Source organism: Sporothrix brasiliensis, assembly GCF_000820605.1.
Source record: "Sporothrix brasiliensis 5110 chromosome Unknown Cont17, whole genome shotgun sequence".
NCBI lineage: Eukaryota > Fungi > Ascomycota > Sordariomycetes > Ophiostomatales > Ophiostomataceae > Sporothrix > Sporothrix brasiliensis.
Genome location: NW_024467136.1, coordinates 1,568,724 through 1,584,478, shown reverse-complemented (window position 1 = coordinate 1,584,478; position 15,755 = coordinate 1,568,724). Strand labels below are relative to the sequence as shown.

The following is a 15,755-nucleotide window of genomic DNA, read 5'->3' as shown; positions in this document are numbered from 1 at the left end:
AGTAGTAAGATTACGTCTCTTAGAATAGCGTTCATTTCTTCCACAACAAAAGCACAAAAGAAAGGCCCCCCCTACCGACATGCCAAGCTAAGACTCCATTAGGCTAGAGCGATGCGTCGCAGGAGGCAGGGGACGCAAGGTACGACTTTGTTGGGAGAGCCATGCTTTTTTGGGGCATCAAGAATCGGACCCGCCCTGGCTACGGTTGTTGCCACTACCACACAGCACAAACTCGCATGGTCAAATACGCATATACATTCCAAGAGGAGATGCAACTTATTCTTCCAAGGGGCGTGCCTTCCATTTGATACGCCGTATTTCGTACAAGTGAAAAGAAGCACACATAGAGTAAGCAAGTCGTGGTCGTGCTTTCCTATTGAAACTAATACAACATGCACCAGCAGACCAAATGCTGGGCATCCATACCCAATCCCTGGTTATGTATGTTGTAGAGGAGCGTGAGAATTGCAACCAGTCTCAGATCCAGCATTGTCACAGCGCCGAGTCAGCACGAAAAGGAGTTGGGAACCCGACATACGAAGTACACTCGGCTCAGGGGGAACGTAAAGTGCACGTTTTGAAAGATGGGTTTCTTCGGCGCCCAATGGCATTTTGCCGTTTATGGAAAATTGCGTTTTGCTCTTTCCTCGACAATATTCGGAACCCCACCCACCCCTGGCCGGAGTCAGAGAGGGAGATTAGAAGATTAAATCGTGAAAATAGAAACAAAAACATAACCGCACGCGGGATGTGAAATGATTTGGAAATGAACCAAAACACTGCAAGACCTGCGAGACCTCTGGCATAATGTGGCGCTCGCTGTAATACCTTTGTCTCACAGTGCGTTGTTTACCAAAATACTGCGACGTCCGACATACTTGGGGCCTCAGTTGACGGAAACGGTAATAAGTATCCTTTTGCTCTTTCCAAATGCGCCTTCCCTCCGAATGCGCGTAGAGGTTGTGTTCTTTTCGTAATTGGCCGGCAGTACGTTGGCAATGTTTTACCCTTTGCGTCGCTCTTTCCGGGTTGGACGGTTTTTGCGTCGTTCTTTCCATCTTTCGTTCCTTGCTTTGATGTGTATTCGATATCCTCTCCTCTGTTGTTCCCTTCCTCGCTGCCAGCCGGCAGCAAGTGCTACCCACCGCCACCTAGCTTCCCCAACGTTCCAGCTCCGTTCCTGCTTCGTTGGGCCGCCCGGCAGCTTTTCGGTTGGCTGAATCGACGGCTTTTACAATTGGAGAAGGGACAGAGGGCCCAGACCCACAAATACTGGTACTTGACTGATACATGTCGTAATAGCAGCCCTGTTCGAGGTTTTTGCACCGAAATCCGCCGGGAGTCCCCTGAGCTGGATCAGCAACCGTTTTTGGGGGCTCCCAGAATTGCAATTTCCTTCCATCTTTGCCCGCTAAATAGCGCAACCGTCGGTTCCACCAGGCTACGTCCCCACACCTGAACAAGCAGCCTCTAGTGAAATAATGCAAAAGGGGCAGGTCCGCCAGCACCAAGTCCGTCAAGGTAGCTCCCAAGTACCTTTTTTCAGTATCCGCTTCGTTCTGCGCGGCTGTCATTTTTCCCAGCAACCCGCCAGGAAGCTCCAATTCCCTGCAACTCTAACACAGCCTTTGCGTTTTCTTTGGGTCGCTCTTGCTGTTCGTTCTCAAGCCATTGGGTTCCTTCTTCGCGGCGATCATCCGTATTACCCTCTGCCTTCAGCCTCTCTCCTTTCTCTGCTCCTGACTTTTCTTTCCCCCCTGCAACCTCTCGCTCCCTTTCCTGACCCTGTCCCAGCTTTGCCACATCTTTCTATCCAACAAGAACAGAGGCCCCGGTCTTCTTGAGAAGCTCTAACTCGCTCGTTTCTTACTCTCCTCGCCTGGCTTGTATTTCTTTTCCCAACTTCGTTTCTCTCTTTCCTTCCTTCACTCCATCTTCTCTCCATCTCCCGCCTTCACTTCTTCTAATAAACAGTTTGCCTTTGAGCATTGGCCCTTTTCACAATCCTACCTATTCTGCCACCGCCTGTTTTCATTGATACCCCGACAGTTTGAAGCTCACTTTGACCTGACTTGCCAACGTCGAGAATACCGGCTTCGACGTCACGCGCGTCTTGACCACGCGCCGTCTCATAACCAACGGCGGTCTACAGCTTCAGGTTCACCAACCGTACCCGAGCTTCTCGTTGCCTTGCACATGGGCATACATCCTTAGACTCCCGACGCTTTCCTCTCTACCTTCCCACCATGACAGAACTCAATGGCCACAGCGCCAAGCACGGCGTCACCGTTAAGGCGAATGGGGCTGCGGCGCCGACTGCTAATGGCAAAGCCTCATATGCCTCCAAGCACAAGTTGGCCGACCACTTCATCGGCGGCAACAAGCTTGAGAATGCACCAGAATCCAAGGTCAAGGATTTTGTTGCGTCGCACGACGGCCACACCGTCATCACAAATGTGAGTATCCAACCCAATTTCACCCTGGCAGGTTGCCCGATGCCACAGAGTCTCTGGCTCCGGGATGAGCTCCCGCTGACGTTCGCTAGGTCCTGATCGCCAACAACGGCATTGCTGCCGTCAAGGAGATCCGTTCCGTCCGGAAATGGGCGTACGAGACATTCGATGACGAGCGTGCGATCCAGTTTACCGTTATGGCGACCCCCGAAGATCTTCAGGCCAACGCCGACTACATCCGAATGGCCGACCACTACGTCGAGGTTCCCGGTGGCACCAACAACCACAACTACGCAAACGTTGAGCTGATTGTTGATGTCGCCGAGCGGATGAATGTTCACGCTGTGTGGGCTGGCTGGTAAGTGGTATTCACGGGCGACGACGACCGTCTTTACACACAAGTTGCATGCTAACAGATGGTCTTTTTTTTTCCAGGGGCCACGCGTCCGAAAACCCTGCCCTCCCAGAGTCTCTCGCTGCCTCCCCGAAAAAGATTGTTTTCATCGGCCCCCCGGGATCCGCCATGCGTTCGCTCGGTGACAAGATTTCGTCTACAATTGTGGCCCAGCACGCCAACGTGCCCTGCATTCCATGGTCGGGCACCGGTGTTGACACTGTCGAGAAGGATGCAGATGGCATTGTCACGGTGTCTGACGAGGTTTACAAGAAGGGCTGCGTCGAGTCGTGGCAGGAGGGTCTTGAGCGTGCAAAGGAGATTGGCTTCCCCGTCATGATCAAGGCTTCCGAGGGTGGTGGTGGCAAGGGCATCCGCAAAGCCATCAGCGAGGACGGCTTTGAGCAGCTCTACAAGGCCGCTGCCAGCGAAATTCCTGGCTCGCCCATCTTCATCATGAAGCTCGCAGGCAACGCCCGCCATCTGGAGGTCCAGCTCCTTGCTGACCAGTACGGCAACAACATCTCCCTCTTCGGCCGTGACTGCTCCGTCCAGCGCCGCCACCAGAAAATTATTGAGGAGGCACCTGTCACGATCGCCAAGCAGCCCACGTTCCGCGCAATGGAGGAGGCTGCTGTCCGTCTGGGCAAGCTCGTCGGCTATGTCTCGGCTGGTACCGTTGAGTACCTGTACTCGCACGCCGACGACCAGTTCTACTTCCTTGAGCTGAATCCCCGACTCCAGGTCGAGCATCCTACCACCGAGATGGTCAGCGGTGTCAACTTGCCCGCTGCCCAGCTCCAGGTTGCCATGGGCATCCCGCTCCACCGCATTAGCGACATTCGTCTTCTGTACGGCGTCGACCCCAAGACCACTACGGAGATCGATTTCGAGTTCAAGAACGAAGGCAGCGACAAGATGCAGCGCCGCCCGACACCCAAGGGCCACACCACGGCCTGCCGTATCACTTCTGAGGATCCCGGCGAGGGTTTTAAGCCTTCCAACGGCGTGCTGCATGACCTGAACTTCCGGAGTAGCTCCAACGTGTGGGGTTACTTCTCTGTCGGTACTGCTGGTGGTATCCATAGTTTCTCCGACTCCCAGTTCGGTCACATTTTTGCCTACGGCGAGAACCGTTCTGCATCCCGGAAGCACATGGTCGTCGCACTCAAGGAGTTGAGCATTCGCGGTGACTTCCGCACCACTGTCGAGTACCTCATCAAGCTCCTCGAGACCGAGGCATTCGAGGAGAACACCATCACCACTGGCTGGCTAGACGAGCTAATCTCCAACAAGCTGACCGCCGAGCGCCCCGACCCTGTTCTCGCTGTCGTGTGCGGTGCTGCTACTAAGGCCAACCTGGCCAGCGAAGCATGCATTGCGGAATATCGAGCTGGCCTTGAGAAGGGTCAGGTGCCCTCCAAGGACATTCTCAAGACGGTGTTCCCGGTCGACTTCATCTACGAGGGCTTCCGGTACAAGTTTACCGTCACGCGCTCCAGCGCTGACAGCTACACTCTTTTCATCAATGGCTCCAAGTGCTCCGTTGGTGTCCGCACTCTCAGTGATGGTGGTCTGCTGATCCTCGTCAATGGACGCAGTCACAACGTCTATTGGAAGGAGGAGGTCGCTGCCACGCGTCTGTCTGTTGACGGCAAGACTTGTCTGCTCGAGCAGGAGAACGACCCCACGCAGCTGCGGACGCCCAGTCCTGGTAAGCTTGTCAAGTTTACCGTTGAGAGCGGCGCGCACGTCAAAGCTGGCCAAACGTATGCCGAGGTCGAGGTCATGAAGATGTACATGCCCCTTGTCACCCTAGAGGACGGCATTGTGCAGTTCATTAAGCAGCCCGGCTCTACCCTGGAGGCTGGTGACATCCTCGGTATCCTTGCTCTGGACGATCCCAGCCGTGTCAAGCAGGCGCAGCCCTTCCTTGAGAAGCTGCCCGATCTTGGCTCGCCCGTTATTGTCGGTCAGAAGTCGTCGCAGCGTTTCTCCTTGCTGTACAGCACGCTCAAGAACATTCTCCGCGGCTACGACAACCAGACCATCATGGCGCAAACTCTGCACGACATGATCAAGGTCTTGCGCGATCCCGATTTGCCGTTCAGTGAGTGGAATGCTCAGTTCTCGGCTCTTCATGCCCGTATGCCGCAGAAGCTGGATGCCCAGTTCACCCAGATCGTGGAGCGCTCCAAGTCTCGCTCCGAGTTCCCCGCCAAGAACCTGCTCCGCACGTTCCACAAGTTCATTGAGGACCACGTTGCCGCCGAAGACGCTGGCTTGCTCCGTACAACTCTGGCCCCTCTCACCGACGTCCTCAACCTGTACATTGAGGGATCAAAGGTTCGCGAGTTGAACGTAATTCTTGACCTGCTCAACACCTACGCCGACACTGAGCGCCTCTTCTCTGGCCGCCGGTCCCAGGACGAGGAAGTCATTCTTAAGCTGCGTGACGCCAACAAGGACGACATCAACAAGGTTGTGGAGACCGTCCTGTCCCACAGCCGTGTTGGATCCAAGAACAGCCTCGTTCTCGCTCTTCTTGATGAGTACCGTCCCAACAAGCCTGGAGTCGGCAACGTCGCTCGGTACCTCAAGTCGGCTCTCCGGAAGCTGGCTGAGCTTGAGTCGCGTCAGACCTCAAAGGTTTCGCTTAAGGCCCGCGAGATCCTTATCCAGTGCGCTCTGCCCTCTCTGGAGGAGCGTCAGTCCCAGATGGAGCTGATTCTCAAGTCTTCCGTCGTCGACTCTCGCTACGGTGAATCTGGCTGGGAGCACCGCCAACCCAACCTGGATGTCATCAAGGACGTCGTTGACTCCAAGTACACCGTTTTCGATGTCCTGCCCATGTTCTTTGGCCACGAAGACCCGTGGGTTTCCATCGCCGCCCTGGAGGTGTACGTCCGTCGCTCTTACCGTGCGTACGTTCTGAAGCAGATCGAGTACCATAGTGACGAGAGCGACACGCCTCAGTTCATTACCTGGGACTTTGCGCTGCGTAAGATCGGCCAATCCGAGTTCGGCCTGCCCATCCAGTCGGCGGCTCCTTCGTCTCCCGCGACACCGACCGAGTTTGGTTTCAAGCGCATCAGCTCTATCAGCGATATGTCGTACCTGTCTAGGAAGACGGAAGAGGAGCCGACTCGCAAGGGTGTCATCATCCCTTGCCGCTACGTTGACGATGCTGAGGAACTGCTGTCCAAGGCGCTCGACACGCTGCCCGTTGCGTCTAAGCAGCGCCCGCCTCTCCGCCCCACGGGCTCGAGCACTCTCCTCCCTGTGCTCGAAGGTCGTCGCCGCCCGGCGCCGCCTCGCCTTGAGACCGCAGACGAACTGTCGGCCGTCGTTAACGTCGCCATCCGTGACTCTGAGGGCCGCGACGACCAGGAGATCTTGAGCATCATTAAGCCCATTGTCGAGGACGTCAAGGATAACCTTCTGGCCCGCCATGTCCGCCGTATCACCTTCATTTTTGGCCGACAGGATGCTTCCAACCCCGGTTACTACACGTTCCGCGGTCCAGACTACGAGGAAGATGACAGCATTCGCCACAGCGAGCCTGCCTTGGCCTTCCAACTGGAGCTCGCTCGTCTCTCGAAGTTCAAGATTCGCCCTGTGTTCACGGAGAATAAGAACATTCACGTGTACGAGGCCATTGGCAAGGGTGTTGAGACTGACAAGCGCTACTTCACGCGCGCTGTCATCCGCCCTGGTCGCCTTCGGGACGAGATCCCTACTGCCGAGTACCTCAGCTCTGAGGCTGATCGCGTCATCAACGACATCTTTGACGCACTTGAGATCATTGGCAACAACAACTCGGATCTGAACCACATGTTCCTGAACTTCACGCCCGTTTTCCAGCTGCGCCCCGAGGAGGTTGAGCAGTCTCTGCAGGGCTTCTTGGACCGCTTCGGTCCGCGTGGCTGGCGCCTTCGTGTTGCGCAGGTGGAGATTCGCATCATTTGCACCGACCCGGAGACTGGGATGCCGTATCCCCTGCGTGTCCTGATCACGAATACCTCTGGCTATGTTATCCAGGTCGAGATCTACGCGGAGCGGAAGTCTGAGAAGGGCGACTGGGTGTTCCACTCCATCACAGGCACCACTAAGATAGGATCGATGCACCTGCTTCCTGTGTCGACCCCGTACCCGACCAAGAACTGGCTGCAACCTAAGCGCTACAAGGCCCATCTGATGGGTACGCAGTACGTGTACGATTTCCCCGAGGTGTTCCGCCAGGCAGTCCAGAACAGCTGGGTCAAGGCTGTGAAGCAAAACCCCGCGCTGGCCGACAAGCAGCCACCGGTTGGCGAATGTATCGACATGTCCGAGCTTGTTCTTGACGACCACGACAACCTGGCTGAAGTTTCGCGCGACGCGGGCATGAACACCTGCGGCATGGTCGGCTGGCTTATCACAGCCCGCACGCCCGAGTACCCGAGAGGCCGCCAGTTTATCATTGTGGCCAACGACATCACGTACAACATTGGCTCGTTTGGTCCCAAGGAGGACGGTTTCTTCAACAAGTGCACGGAGTATGCTCGCAAGCTGGGCATCCCGCGCATCTACTTGTCTGCCAACTCGGGTGCCCGCCTGGGTCTCGCCAACGAGCTGATGCCGTACTTCAAGGTTGCTTGGAACAACCCCGCCAAGCCAGAGCTGGGCTTCAAGTACCTGTACCTGGACGACGCGGCCAAGAAGCAGTTTAACGACAGCGTCATTACAGAGGAGGTATCAGAGCATGGTGAGAAGCACCACAAGATTGTCACGATTGTCGGTGACGAGGATGGCCTGGGTGTTGAGTGTCTGCGTGGTTCTGGTTTGATTGCTGGTGCCACCAGCCGTGCGTACAATGACATTTTCACCGTCACGCTCGTGACGTGCCGTTCCGTTGGTATTGGTGCCTACCTCGTCCGCCTGGGTCAGCGTGCTGTCCAAGTTGAGGGCCAGCCCATCATCCTGACGGGCGCCCCTGCTCTGAACAACCTCCTCGGTCGCGAGGTATACACGTCCAACCTGCAGCTCGGTGGTACGCAGATCATGTACCGCAACGGTGTTTCGCACATGGTTGCGCGTGACGATATGGAGGGCATCTCGCGCATTGTTGAGTGGATGTCGTTTGTTCCTGACAAGCGCAACAACCCGGTGCCCATCTCGATCTCCACAGACTCGTGGGATCGTGACGTCGTGTACACGCCTCCCCAGAAAGAGGCGTACGACGTGCGCTGGATGATTTCCGGCAAACAGGATGGCGCCGACTTCCAGCCCGGTCTGTTCGACAAGGACTCCTTTGTGGAGACGCTGGGTGGCTGGGCTCGCACGGTGGTCGTTGGTCGTGCTCGCCTCGGCGGCATCCCCATGGGTGTTATCGCGGTCGAGACGCGCGCTGTCGAGAACATCACCCCTGCTGACCCTGCCAACCCCGACTCGATCGAGCAGGTGGCCAACGAGGCTGGTGGTGTGTGGTACCCGAACTCTGCCTTCAAGACGGCGCAGGCGATCAACGACTTCAACTACGGTGAGCAGCTGCCGCTGATGATCCTTGCCAACTGGCGTGGTTTCTCAGGCGGTCAGCGCGACATGTACAACGAAGTCCTCAAGTACGGCAGCTTCATCGTCGACGCCTTAGTCAAGTACGAACAGCCGATCTTCGTGTACATCCCGCCTTTCTGCGAACTTCGTGGCGGTTCATGGGTGGTTGTGGACCCGACCATCAACCCGACGGCGATGGAGATGTATGCGGATCAGGAGGCGCGCGGCGGTGTTCTTGAGCCGGAGGGTATGATCGGCATCAAGTACCGCAAGGACAAGCAGTTGGAGACGATGGCGCGCCTGGATCCCACCTACTCGGATCTGAAGAAGAAGATTGTGGCGGCGCAGAAGGGCGGTGCGTCGAGCGACGAGGTGGAGAAGATCAAGGAGAAGCTGATTGCGCGCGAGCAGCAGCTGCTGCCCATCTACCAGCAACTGGCCATCCAGTTTGCGGATCTGCACGACCGCGCGGGCCGCATGAAGGCCAAGGGCACGATCCGGGAGGTGCTTGAGCTGCGCAACGCGCGCCGGTTCTTCTACTGGCGCGTGCGCCGCCGTCTCAACGAGGAGTACATTCTCCGCAAGATGGCGAGCATGACGGCCTCGACAGGCCCGTCACCGGCGACGGCAACCAGCCGCTCCGGCACGGACTTTGCTGCGCAGACGCGTGCGCGCCACCTGACGCTGCTGGAGGCGTGGTCGGCGGTGCCGGAGTTTAAGAAGGCGGACCGCGAGGTGGCGCAGTGGTACGAGGAGAACAAGAAGGTAGTGCAGGAGAAGCTGGAGTCGCTCAAGGCGGACGCGGTGGCGTCGGAGATCCGCGAGCTGATCCGCAGCAACAAGAAGGACAATGCGGCGTGGAAGGGCGTGCGCGATGTGCTGCGGGTGATGCCCGTGGTGGACAAGGAGAAGCTGCTCAAGTTCCTGTCGGACTGAGCGGGCCGTGTGTTGACTGCGTGCGCGTGTATTGCGTATCGCAGTTTTACTGTTCTTAGAATTTGGTTTCTCAGGCTAGGCGGTGCTTTTTGTTTGTCTTTTTTCTGTCTGTTTCGTCTGATGGTCTGATTTTCGATTCGTATCCTGTTTTCGTACTCTGCATTTCATTTTACTGCATCGTTAGTATTTACCGCAAGCCCAAAAATAGACATGGTATCTTGCTTTTATTTTTTACAGTCATTTTCTGTTGAATTCGCAATGTTGTTGACTTGAGATGAGAGCCAACTGTTGTGAGGATCGTCAAGGAGCAGGGGCATTGCCTGGCAACAGCTGTTTTTCGCGTATAGTGAGGGGAAAATGCAAGCAGGCATATTTAGAGCCTACAGTACTCCATACAGCGTGTGTGCGACATGCTTGGCATCCAAACTGGCCGCGACAAAGTCACAGCCACTTCCACAAGACAATTAATAGCCAAAACAAAGAAAGAAACGGAGAAGAGTACACGAACACAATACAATGGCCCGTGGAGCTAGACAATGGACGCGGGAACTGATGCGACGGCTACAACGTCATGATCCCAACGGTCGCAGTACACTGCCACAAAACAATGACTCGGATCCTGCTCTCCCATACCTTCCTGGCTCGTCTGCGTCGCGCGTGTCGTTGACCGACGGGGCGGCTGAACCAGAAAACGCCACGGCCAGTCCCTTCTTCACACGGTTGCCGCCCGAGATCCGGCACCAGATTCTCGTGGAAGCGTTTGGCGGACGCACGCTGCACATGGACATCCGCGAGAGTCCGCCATTGCTGCCCATATCGGAGCGGTCGCCGAACCCAAGTTCGGTCTCGCCCAACGGCATGCCACACGGCGGTCTCGGTGCGGACCTGGAACGATACGGCATGTGGTCGACGGACGTGATGAAAGCAGCAGCCGAGGCCCGTGTCATTTCACCCGACGGCGGCGGTGCGTCGCCGTGGCAGTGGTGGAGCTGTGTGTGCCATCGCAACTTGCCAAAGGAACACAATGCACCGCCGCAGCCGCTTGGGGAGGACGGCTGCCTTCGGGGGAAGAACACGATGTGTTTCCTCTACGCGGGCCAGACTCCCGGCAAGTGTCTCATTGGCGCCTCTGGATGGCTGAGGACATGTCGTCAGGCGTGAGTTTTTCACATGGTCTTTACGTACAGACCTCACCAGAAACTTGCTGACAGAAGCCCCACGGACATGACAGCTACGCCGAGGGCATCCAGGTGCTGTACGGCTCCAACTCCATCGTCCTCAGCCGCGCAAAGCTCATCGACGCCCTGCTCGCGTCGACCGACCGTCTGCCTTCGTCTCCATCCATTCAGCACGTCGCCGCTGTCGTGCCCACCGCGCACCTTGACCGCATCCTCCGCCTGGAGATCGCCTGGGATTGGTGCCTGTTCGCACGGCCCGTCCACAGCGACGAACAGACGGCCGCCCGTGCCCGCGTGGTGGACCTATTGGAGAGCCTCGCGCACGTCGGCGCGTTTCCGCGCCTCGTGTCGTTGGTCCTCGCATTCGGCGACAGCCTGTACCAGCGGTCCCAGCCGCCGGACCAACACCTTGACGACGTGGACACCGCGCTGCTCATGCCGTTGGGGGACTTGGCCACCCGACGCAACAACCGTCTCCTCCAGCTCACTGTCGAGCTGCCGACCAACACGTTCGAACCTCTGTACAGCCGCGCCGTCCGGACCGGCAGCGTGTATGAAGGAGGCGCGGCCTATGGTCAGCGGCGGTTCTGGTGGCCGCCGCCCACCGTCTCGGGAGAGAGGGGAGATGATGAGACAGACCGTGTCGACATCGGCTGCGGCTTCTGGGTCAAGTCGGGCATTCAAAGCTCACTTTGCTTTGACTACCAAGGGAAGCCATACAGACTCGGTGCAATCGCGACCTGTTTCTAGTCACGTGGCCATATCTACTCAGCTAGACCAGACGTCATCGTGGAAGCTGCTGTGGGACCACTAAATTTCCGCCTTATTACCCAACCAAAAAACGGCTGTCTCGGGTAGGGAATTTTGACACTTAACGATCTGCAAAGGGCTTAAGCGGCCATGACAAACCACAAACCTCAACGCTCAACAAAGCTGAGGACAATTGCGGCATCCTCATTTCGTTTCCATCGTTTCTTTTTCGGCACTTTTTAGACTCTACGACATACTTGTCCACAGTCAATGCAGCGCATGCAATGGCCATATTCAGTGCGGATGTGGTCCACTGGAGCTCTCTGCGCTGAAGCCGACCGCCGACCGCTAAATGACTGCTAACCGAGGACGCTGAGAGCCAGCAGCAACGACACCAGTCACTCGATAGAATCTGCCGTCCTTTGGGATACTCGCCGACATAACCGCAATGGATCCCCCAAAGCAGCCGCCGCAGGCGATCCAGCGTAAGCCGCTGCAGCGCAAGCCCTTGCCGAATCTCCCTCCACAGCACCACGACGAGCGACAGCTTCCTCCGACGCCGACATCAGCTGGCCCTCTTCCTCCTCCGACTGGACCTCCTCCTGCATATGAAGTCTATCCAGGGCAGGGCCTGAGTCTGGCCAGATCTGCCAGCCCGGCCAATGTCGCAGCTCTGACGCCGCGGCTCAACCAGCTTCAGTTGAACGATGCCGCGGCTGGCCCAAACAGCTACGACATCCGAGTGGCGATTTCACGGCAAGGCACCGCATCGACGACAACGGCAAGCACGGCCACGAGCGCCTCCTCTCCGGCCAACCCTCCTCTGCCCCGGCGGCCGGGTGCTGGCCAGTTTGCGCCCGGGATCACGGCCAGTCCTGGTCAATTGACGCCGGCCAGTACCATGAGCACGACGACGACGACCATATCGCCTACTGATGATCATTCTCCCGCTGCCTCATCGACGCCCCAGAAAGAAGGATCCTCCATCTGGAAGACGGCCTTTGACGAGACCCGTTTCTTTGCCGGCGGCCTGCTCGCCAAGCCCTACGAGTCCACCAAACACTACACCGTCGTGCGCCACTCGGCCGGCCTCGTCATGTACCGCGGACCCACCACCAACGTCGTGGTCACCGTCTTCTCGACCCCCGACCACCCCATTGTCCCCGCCCAGCGCACCGTCTGGCTGCAGCGCCGCGGCTACTCGGGCGACACGGGCCTGCGCCTCAAGACCTTGGTCGGTGCCAGCGGCAGCTGGCTCGACGTGACGCCCGAGCGCGCCGCCTTGGCTTCGGCTCTGCCAACCGCCGACGAGCGCGGCTACCAGCGCGACATTGCCAAGATCATGAAGAAGACGAGCGGCAAGCACATGGAAAAGGCCCTGGCCAAGCGCCAGCCGCGGGAGACGCTGGTCGTGCGCATCCCGGCCGCGTGTGCGGACGGCTACTTTCGGCTGGTTGTGTGCTCGGGCGGCCGTAGCGCCGACGCCTCGACCTCATCCTCTTCCTCTACCCCCTCCCCCTCCCCCCCTTCTGACACCGGAAAACGCAAAGTCCTCTGCGGCAGCCCCGTCTTCCGCGTCGCCAGCACGTCCACGGACGCGAGCATCTTCCGGGGCGCCAGCCTGACCACGCTGCCCATGGAGGCCGGCGTCAAGATTGCCTCCATGATCAGCACCAACTACGTGTCCAACGTCGCCGCGCCCATCGTCTCCACCGTCCAGGACAAGGTCAGCAAGTACCAGCCGGGCACCGTCAGCACGCTGGCCGCCCAGACGGCCTACGACAATTCCGCGCTCTCCACCAAAGTCGACGAGGCCGGTCAGGCGTATGGCCAGCGCCGCGAGGCGGCCTACCAAGCGTACGCGTTCGACAAGGACACGCTGCTGCCGCCGGACGGGGAGGGGGACGGGAAGGACGACGACGACGACGCACCACCCCAGGTGATTGGCCCCGACAGCGGGCCCCAACCGCCGTTCCCGCTCGTGTTCCAGGGCCGCGTCGTCCGCGGCACCGGGCGCAGCGCCGCCGAGCGCGGCGTGCCCACTGCCAACCTGGCCGACGTGCCCGACGAGGTGCGCCTGCGTCTGCGCGGCGTCTACTTTGGCTGGGCGGCTGTCGTCCGCGGCAGCAATGGCAGCCATGGCAGCAAGGCGACGGCAGACGACGGCCGCCTGCCGTCCGACTGGATCGAGGCCGTCGTCACTGTGGCGCCCTCGCCCTGGCGCCAGGGTGCCGCCTCTGCCTCTGCTCCTGCCTCCACGACGACGACGTCCCTGTCCGTCGTGGCCAGGAACGACGTCGTCGTCCACCTGCTCTACGACCTGGCCGGCGCGTCGCTCGTCGATGCCAAGGCGCAACTGAAGGTGCTTTTGCTGGGGTTTCTGCGGGCGTCGTCGTTGGTAGGCGACCCCACCGCCGACCCGGACCCCGCCGCCGACGCGGCCCTCGTCGTCAGCAGCCTGAGCCGCGCCGCCTGGGGCGCCGCAGCCACCCTCGACCGCGTGGCGTCCGACCGGAAAGGCCGCAGCCTCTCGGACAAGTACGCCGACACCCGCGGCAAAGTCCAAAAACACGTCGACCGCATCCCGCTGCACTGGGCCGGGGTGCGCACCGAAGCGGGTGAGATGCGGGACCACCTGTACGGGAACGGCGGCTTTTACATTACGAGGTAGCTGGTTTGGTGGGCATGTGGTAGCCCACGCATGCTCGAGGACGGCGGGCCGGCGTGTGTCGCAGAAGAGTGTGGGCGTATAACCTGAACGCTGCAAGGCGCATGTAATGAATATAACGAGCAAGCAATGATAATAACGAGTATGATGATAAAATAGTGCACAAACGAGTACGACAGGCACACGAACTGACAATCGCTTTCGCTTTTCTCTTGTACCTTTCCATCCATGCGAGGCTGGGCACATATGCCACTAGATCCGCCACCACGCGGACATGAGCCTATGGCGTGCACAATTTTGATTTTCTACATCAACGACATCCCGGCGTTGCACTCGTTCCAACAACCAGACGGTCGGTATTCGCATTGCCATGGAATGAAACAAACCACATGCTTGTTCTCTTATTCACAGCGCCCCGCGAACGTGGGATGCTTGCATACTCTACTGGGCATCCCACGCGTAGTTCACGATCCCTGCATTCTGTTCTGCGTTTACTGCTCTGGCTGCGACATATTGTGAGCCTCTCCCACGCTCAACCCCCACGCGCATTCCTTATCGGGGCTTTTCCTCCCACGCCCGCCACGATCGTCAGGTACGACGTAGAACAGGATAGATTGTTGAATTGACAGACGGCGTTTATGTCGTCCGTATCCGTACTGCAATTACGAGGACTGGGATGTTCCCCCAACGTCGCAGCCCTGGATCTAGCGCGCGGTTGTCGCCGTTGATGAAAATGAGACGCAGCCGATGCACGACACGCACGACACGCACAATGCGATGCGATCCAACAATGCGCCGAGTTCGAGTCAGTCACAGTGCCATGCAAGGCGAGTCCCATTCTGGACAGCTGCAACGCACACCCGCCATTCTGTCCAAGATCTAGACAAGGTCTAGACCAAGAAACCTCTACATAAACAAGGTATTGACTTGCATCGTGTCGACAAGGTTACAAGGCTATACAAGACAGCTCGTTAAATGAAACCTGTCCGAAAAGTACTCCGTACCCGACGACCTATACAGAACTATCCGACGGACGTATCAACCCTTCGCAGTGCAGCTGCTTTGCAATGAACGTGATCATAGTACGGCCGAATATTTGCTGTCGACGAGGTCCAGAACGGGACAGGATTCTCCCCCAGACAACAATAGCGCATTGTCCGGAAATTGGCGACATGACATATGTCGACCGACAACAACAGTCCAACTCGGAACCGTTCAAAACAGACAGGGGTGAGACTGAGACAAGGAGATAGGAACACAGGAGGTGAGAAGACCAGGCAATATCAAAAGCAATCGTTCGCGGCTCGCGGAAGTCGGCCGACAAAATTACCCAATCCTGATGTCGCGCAATGGCTTCATTTCTGGATTCGAGGCTATTTGGACGAGTGTTCGTATTTGTGGAGCTTCCACTGTGTCGTCCCTTGTTATCGCTATTCCCCAGTGGTTTACACAGTGAGGTCAGCTTCACCGACAGGTCATAGTGGCGGATTCGCCATTCCTTTATGCACCTCAATGGACAGGACTCCTGACGAAAGAATGGCGCCAGCCAAAACAGCGTCGTAGGTGCCTGCAGGGGGTGTTCTTTGGCAGTCGCAAGAAAACGTGACGGCACGTGCTCTGATGCAATGACCCCGCGCCACATATGGCATGTACTCTCTGTTAGGCAGCGCACTGAAATATGGTCCGTGCACTAACAGAGTGTACATACCTAAGCCTTCGATCCGTCCTCGAATAACGCCATTTCTACCTCAAAGCACCAATACCAAAAAGGCGGTGGCGCTCGACTGACTCTTCTAGTTCGCCCATGTGTCGGTGGACGAAACAAGCCCCCTGTATTCCGT

At 57.9% G+C, this 15,755-nt stretch overlaps 3 protein-coding genes across 3 annotated transcripts; all 3 read left to right on the top strand.

Annotated features, from left to right (window-relative positions):
• Positions 1–2,246: 2,246 nt before the first annotated feature.
• SPBR_02164 (acetyl-CoA carboxylase) lies at positions 2,247–9,318 on the top strand (the record flags this gene model as incomplete). The annotated part of the gene is made up of 3 exons (XM_040760467.1): positions 2,247–2,456; positions 2,546–2,811; positions 2,889–9,318. The coding sequence occupies 3 exons, from the start codon at positions 2,247–2,249 to the stop codon at positions 9,316–9,318; spliced, it is 6,906 nt and encodes a 2,301-aa protein (XP_040620468.1).
• Positions 9,319–9,834: 516 nt separating this feature from the next.
• On the top strand, positions 9,835–11,246 carry SPBR_02798 (uncharacterized protein; the record flags this gene model as incomplete). Its single annotated transcript, XM_040761101.1, has 2 exons — positions 9,835–10,475; positions 10,550–11,246. The coding sequence occupies 2 exons, from the start codon at positions 9,835–9,837 to the stop codon at positions 11,244–11,246; spliced, it is 1,338 nt and encodes a 445-aa protein (XP_040620467.1).
• A 448-nt stretch (positions 11,247–11,694) lies between these two features.
• On the top strand, positions 11,695–13,917 carry SPBR_02437 (and nb-arc domain containing protein; the record flags this gene model as incomplete). The annotated part of the gene is made up of 1 exon (XM_040760740.1): positions 11,695–13,917. The coding sequence occupies one exon, from the start codon at positions 11,695–11,697 to the stop codon at positions 13,915–13,917; it is 2,223 nt and encodes a 740-aa protein (XP_040620466.1).
• Positions 13,918–15,755: the final 1,838 nt, after the last annotated feature.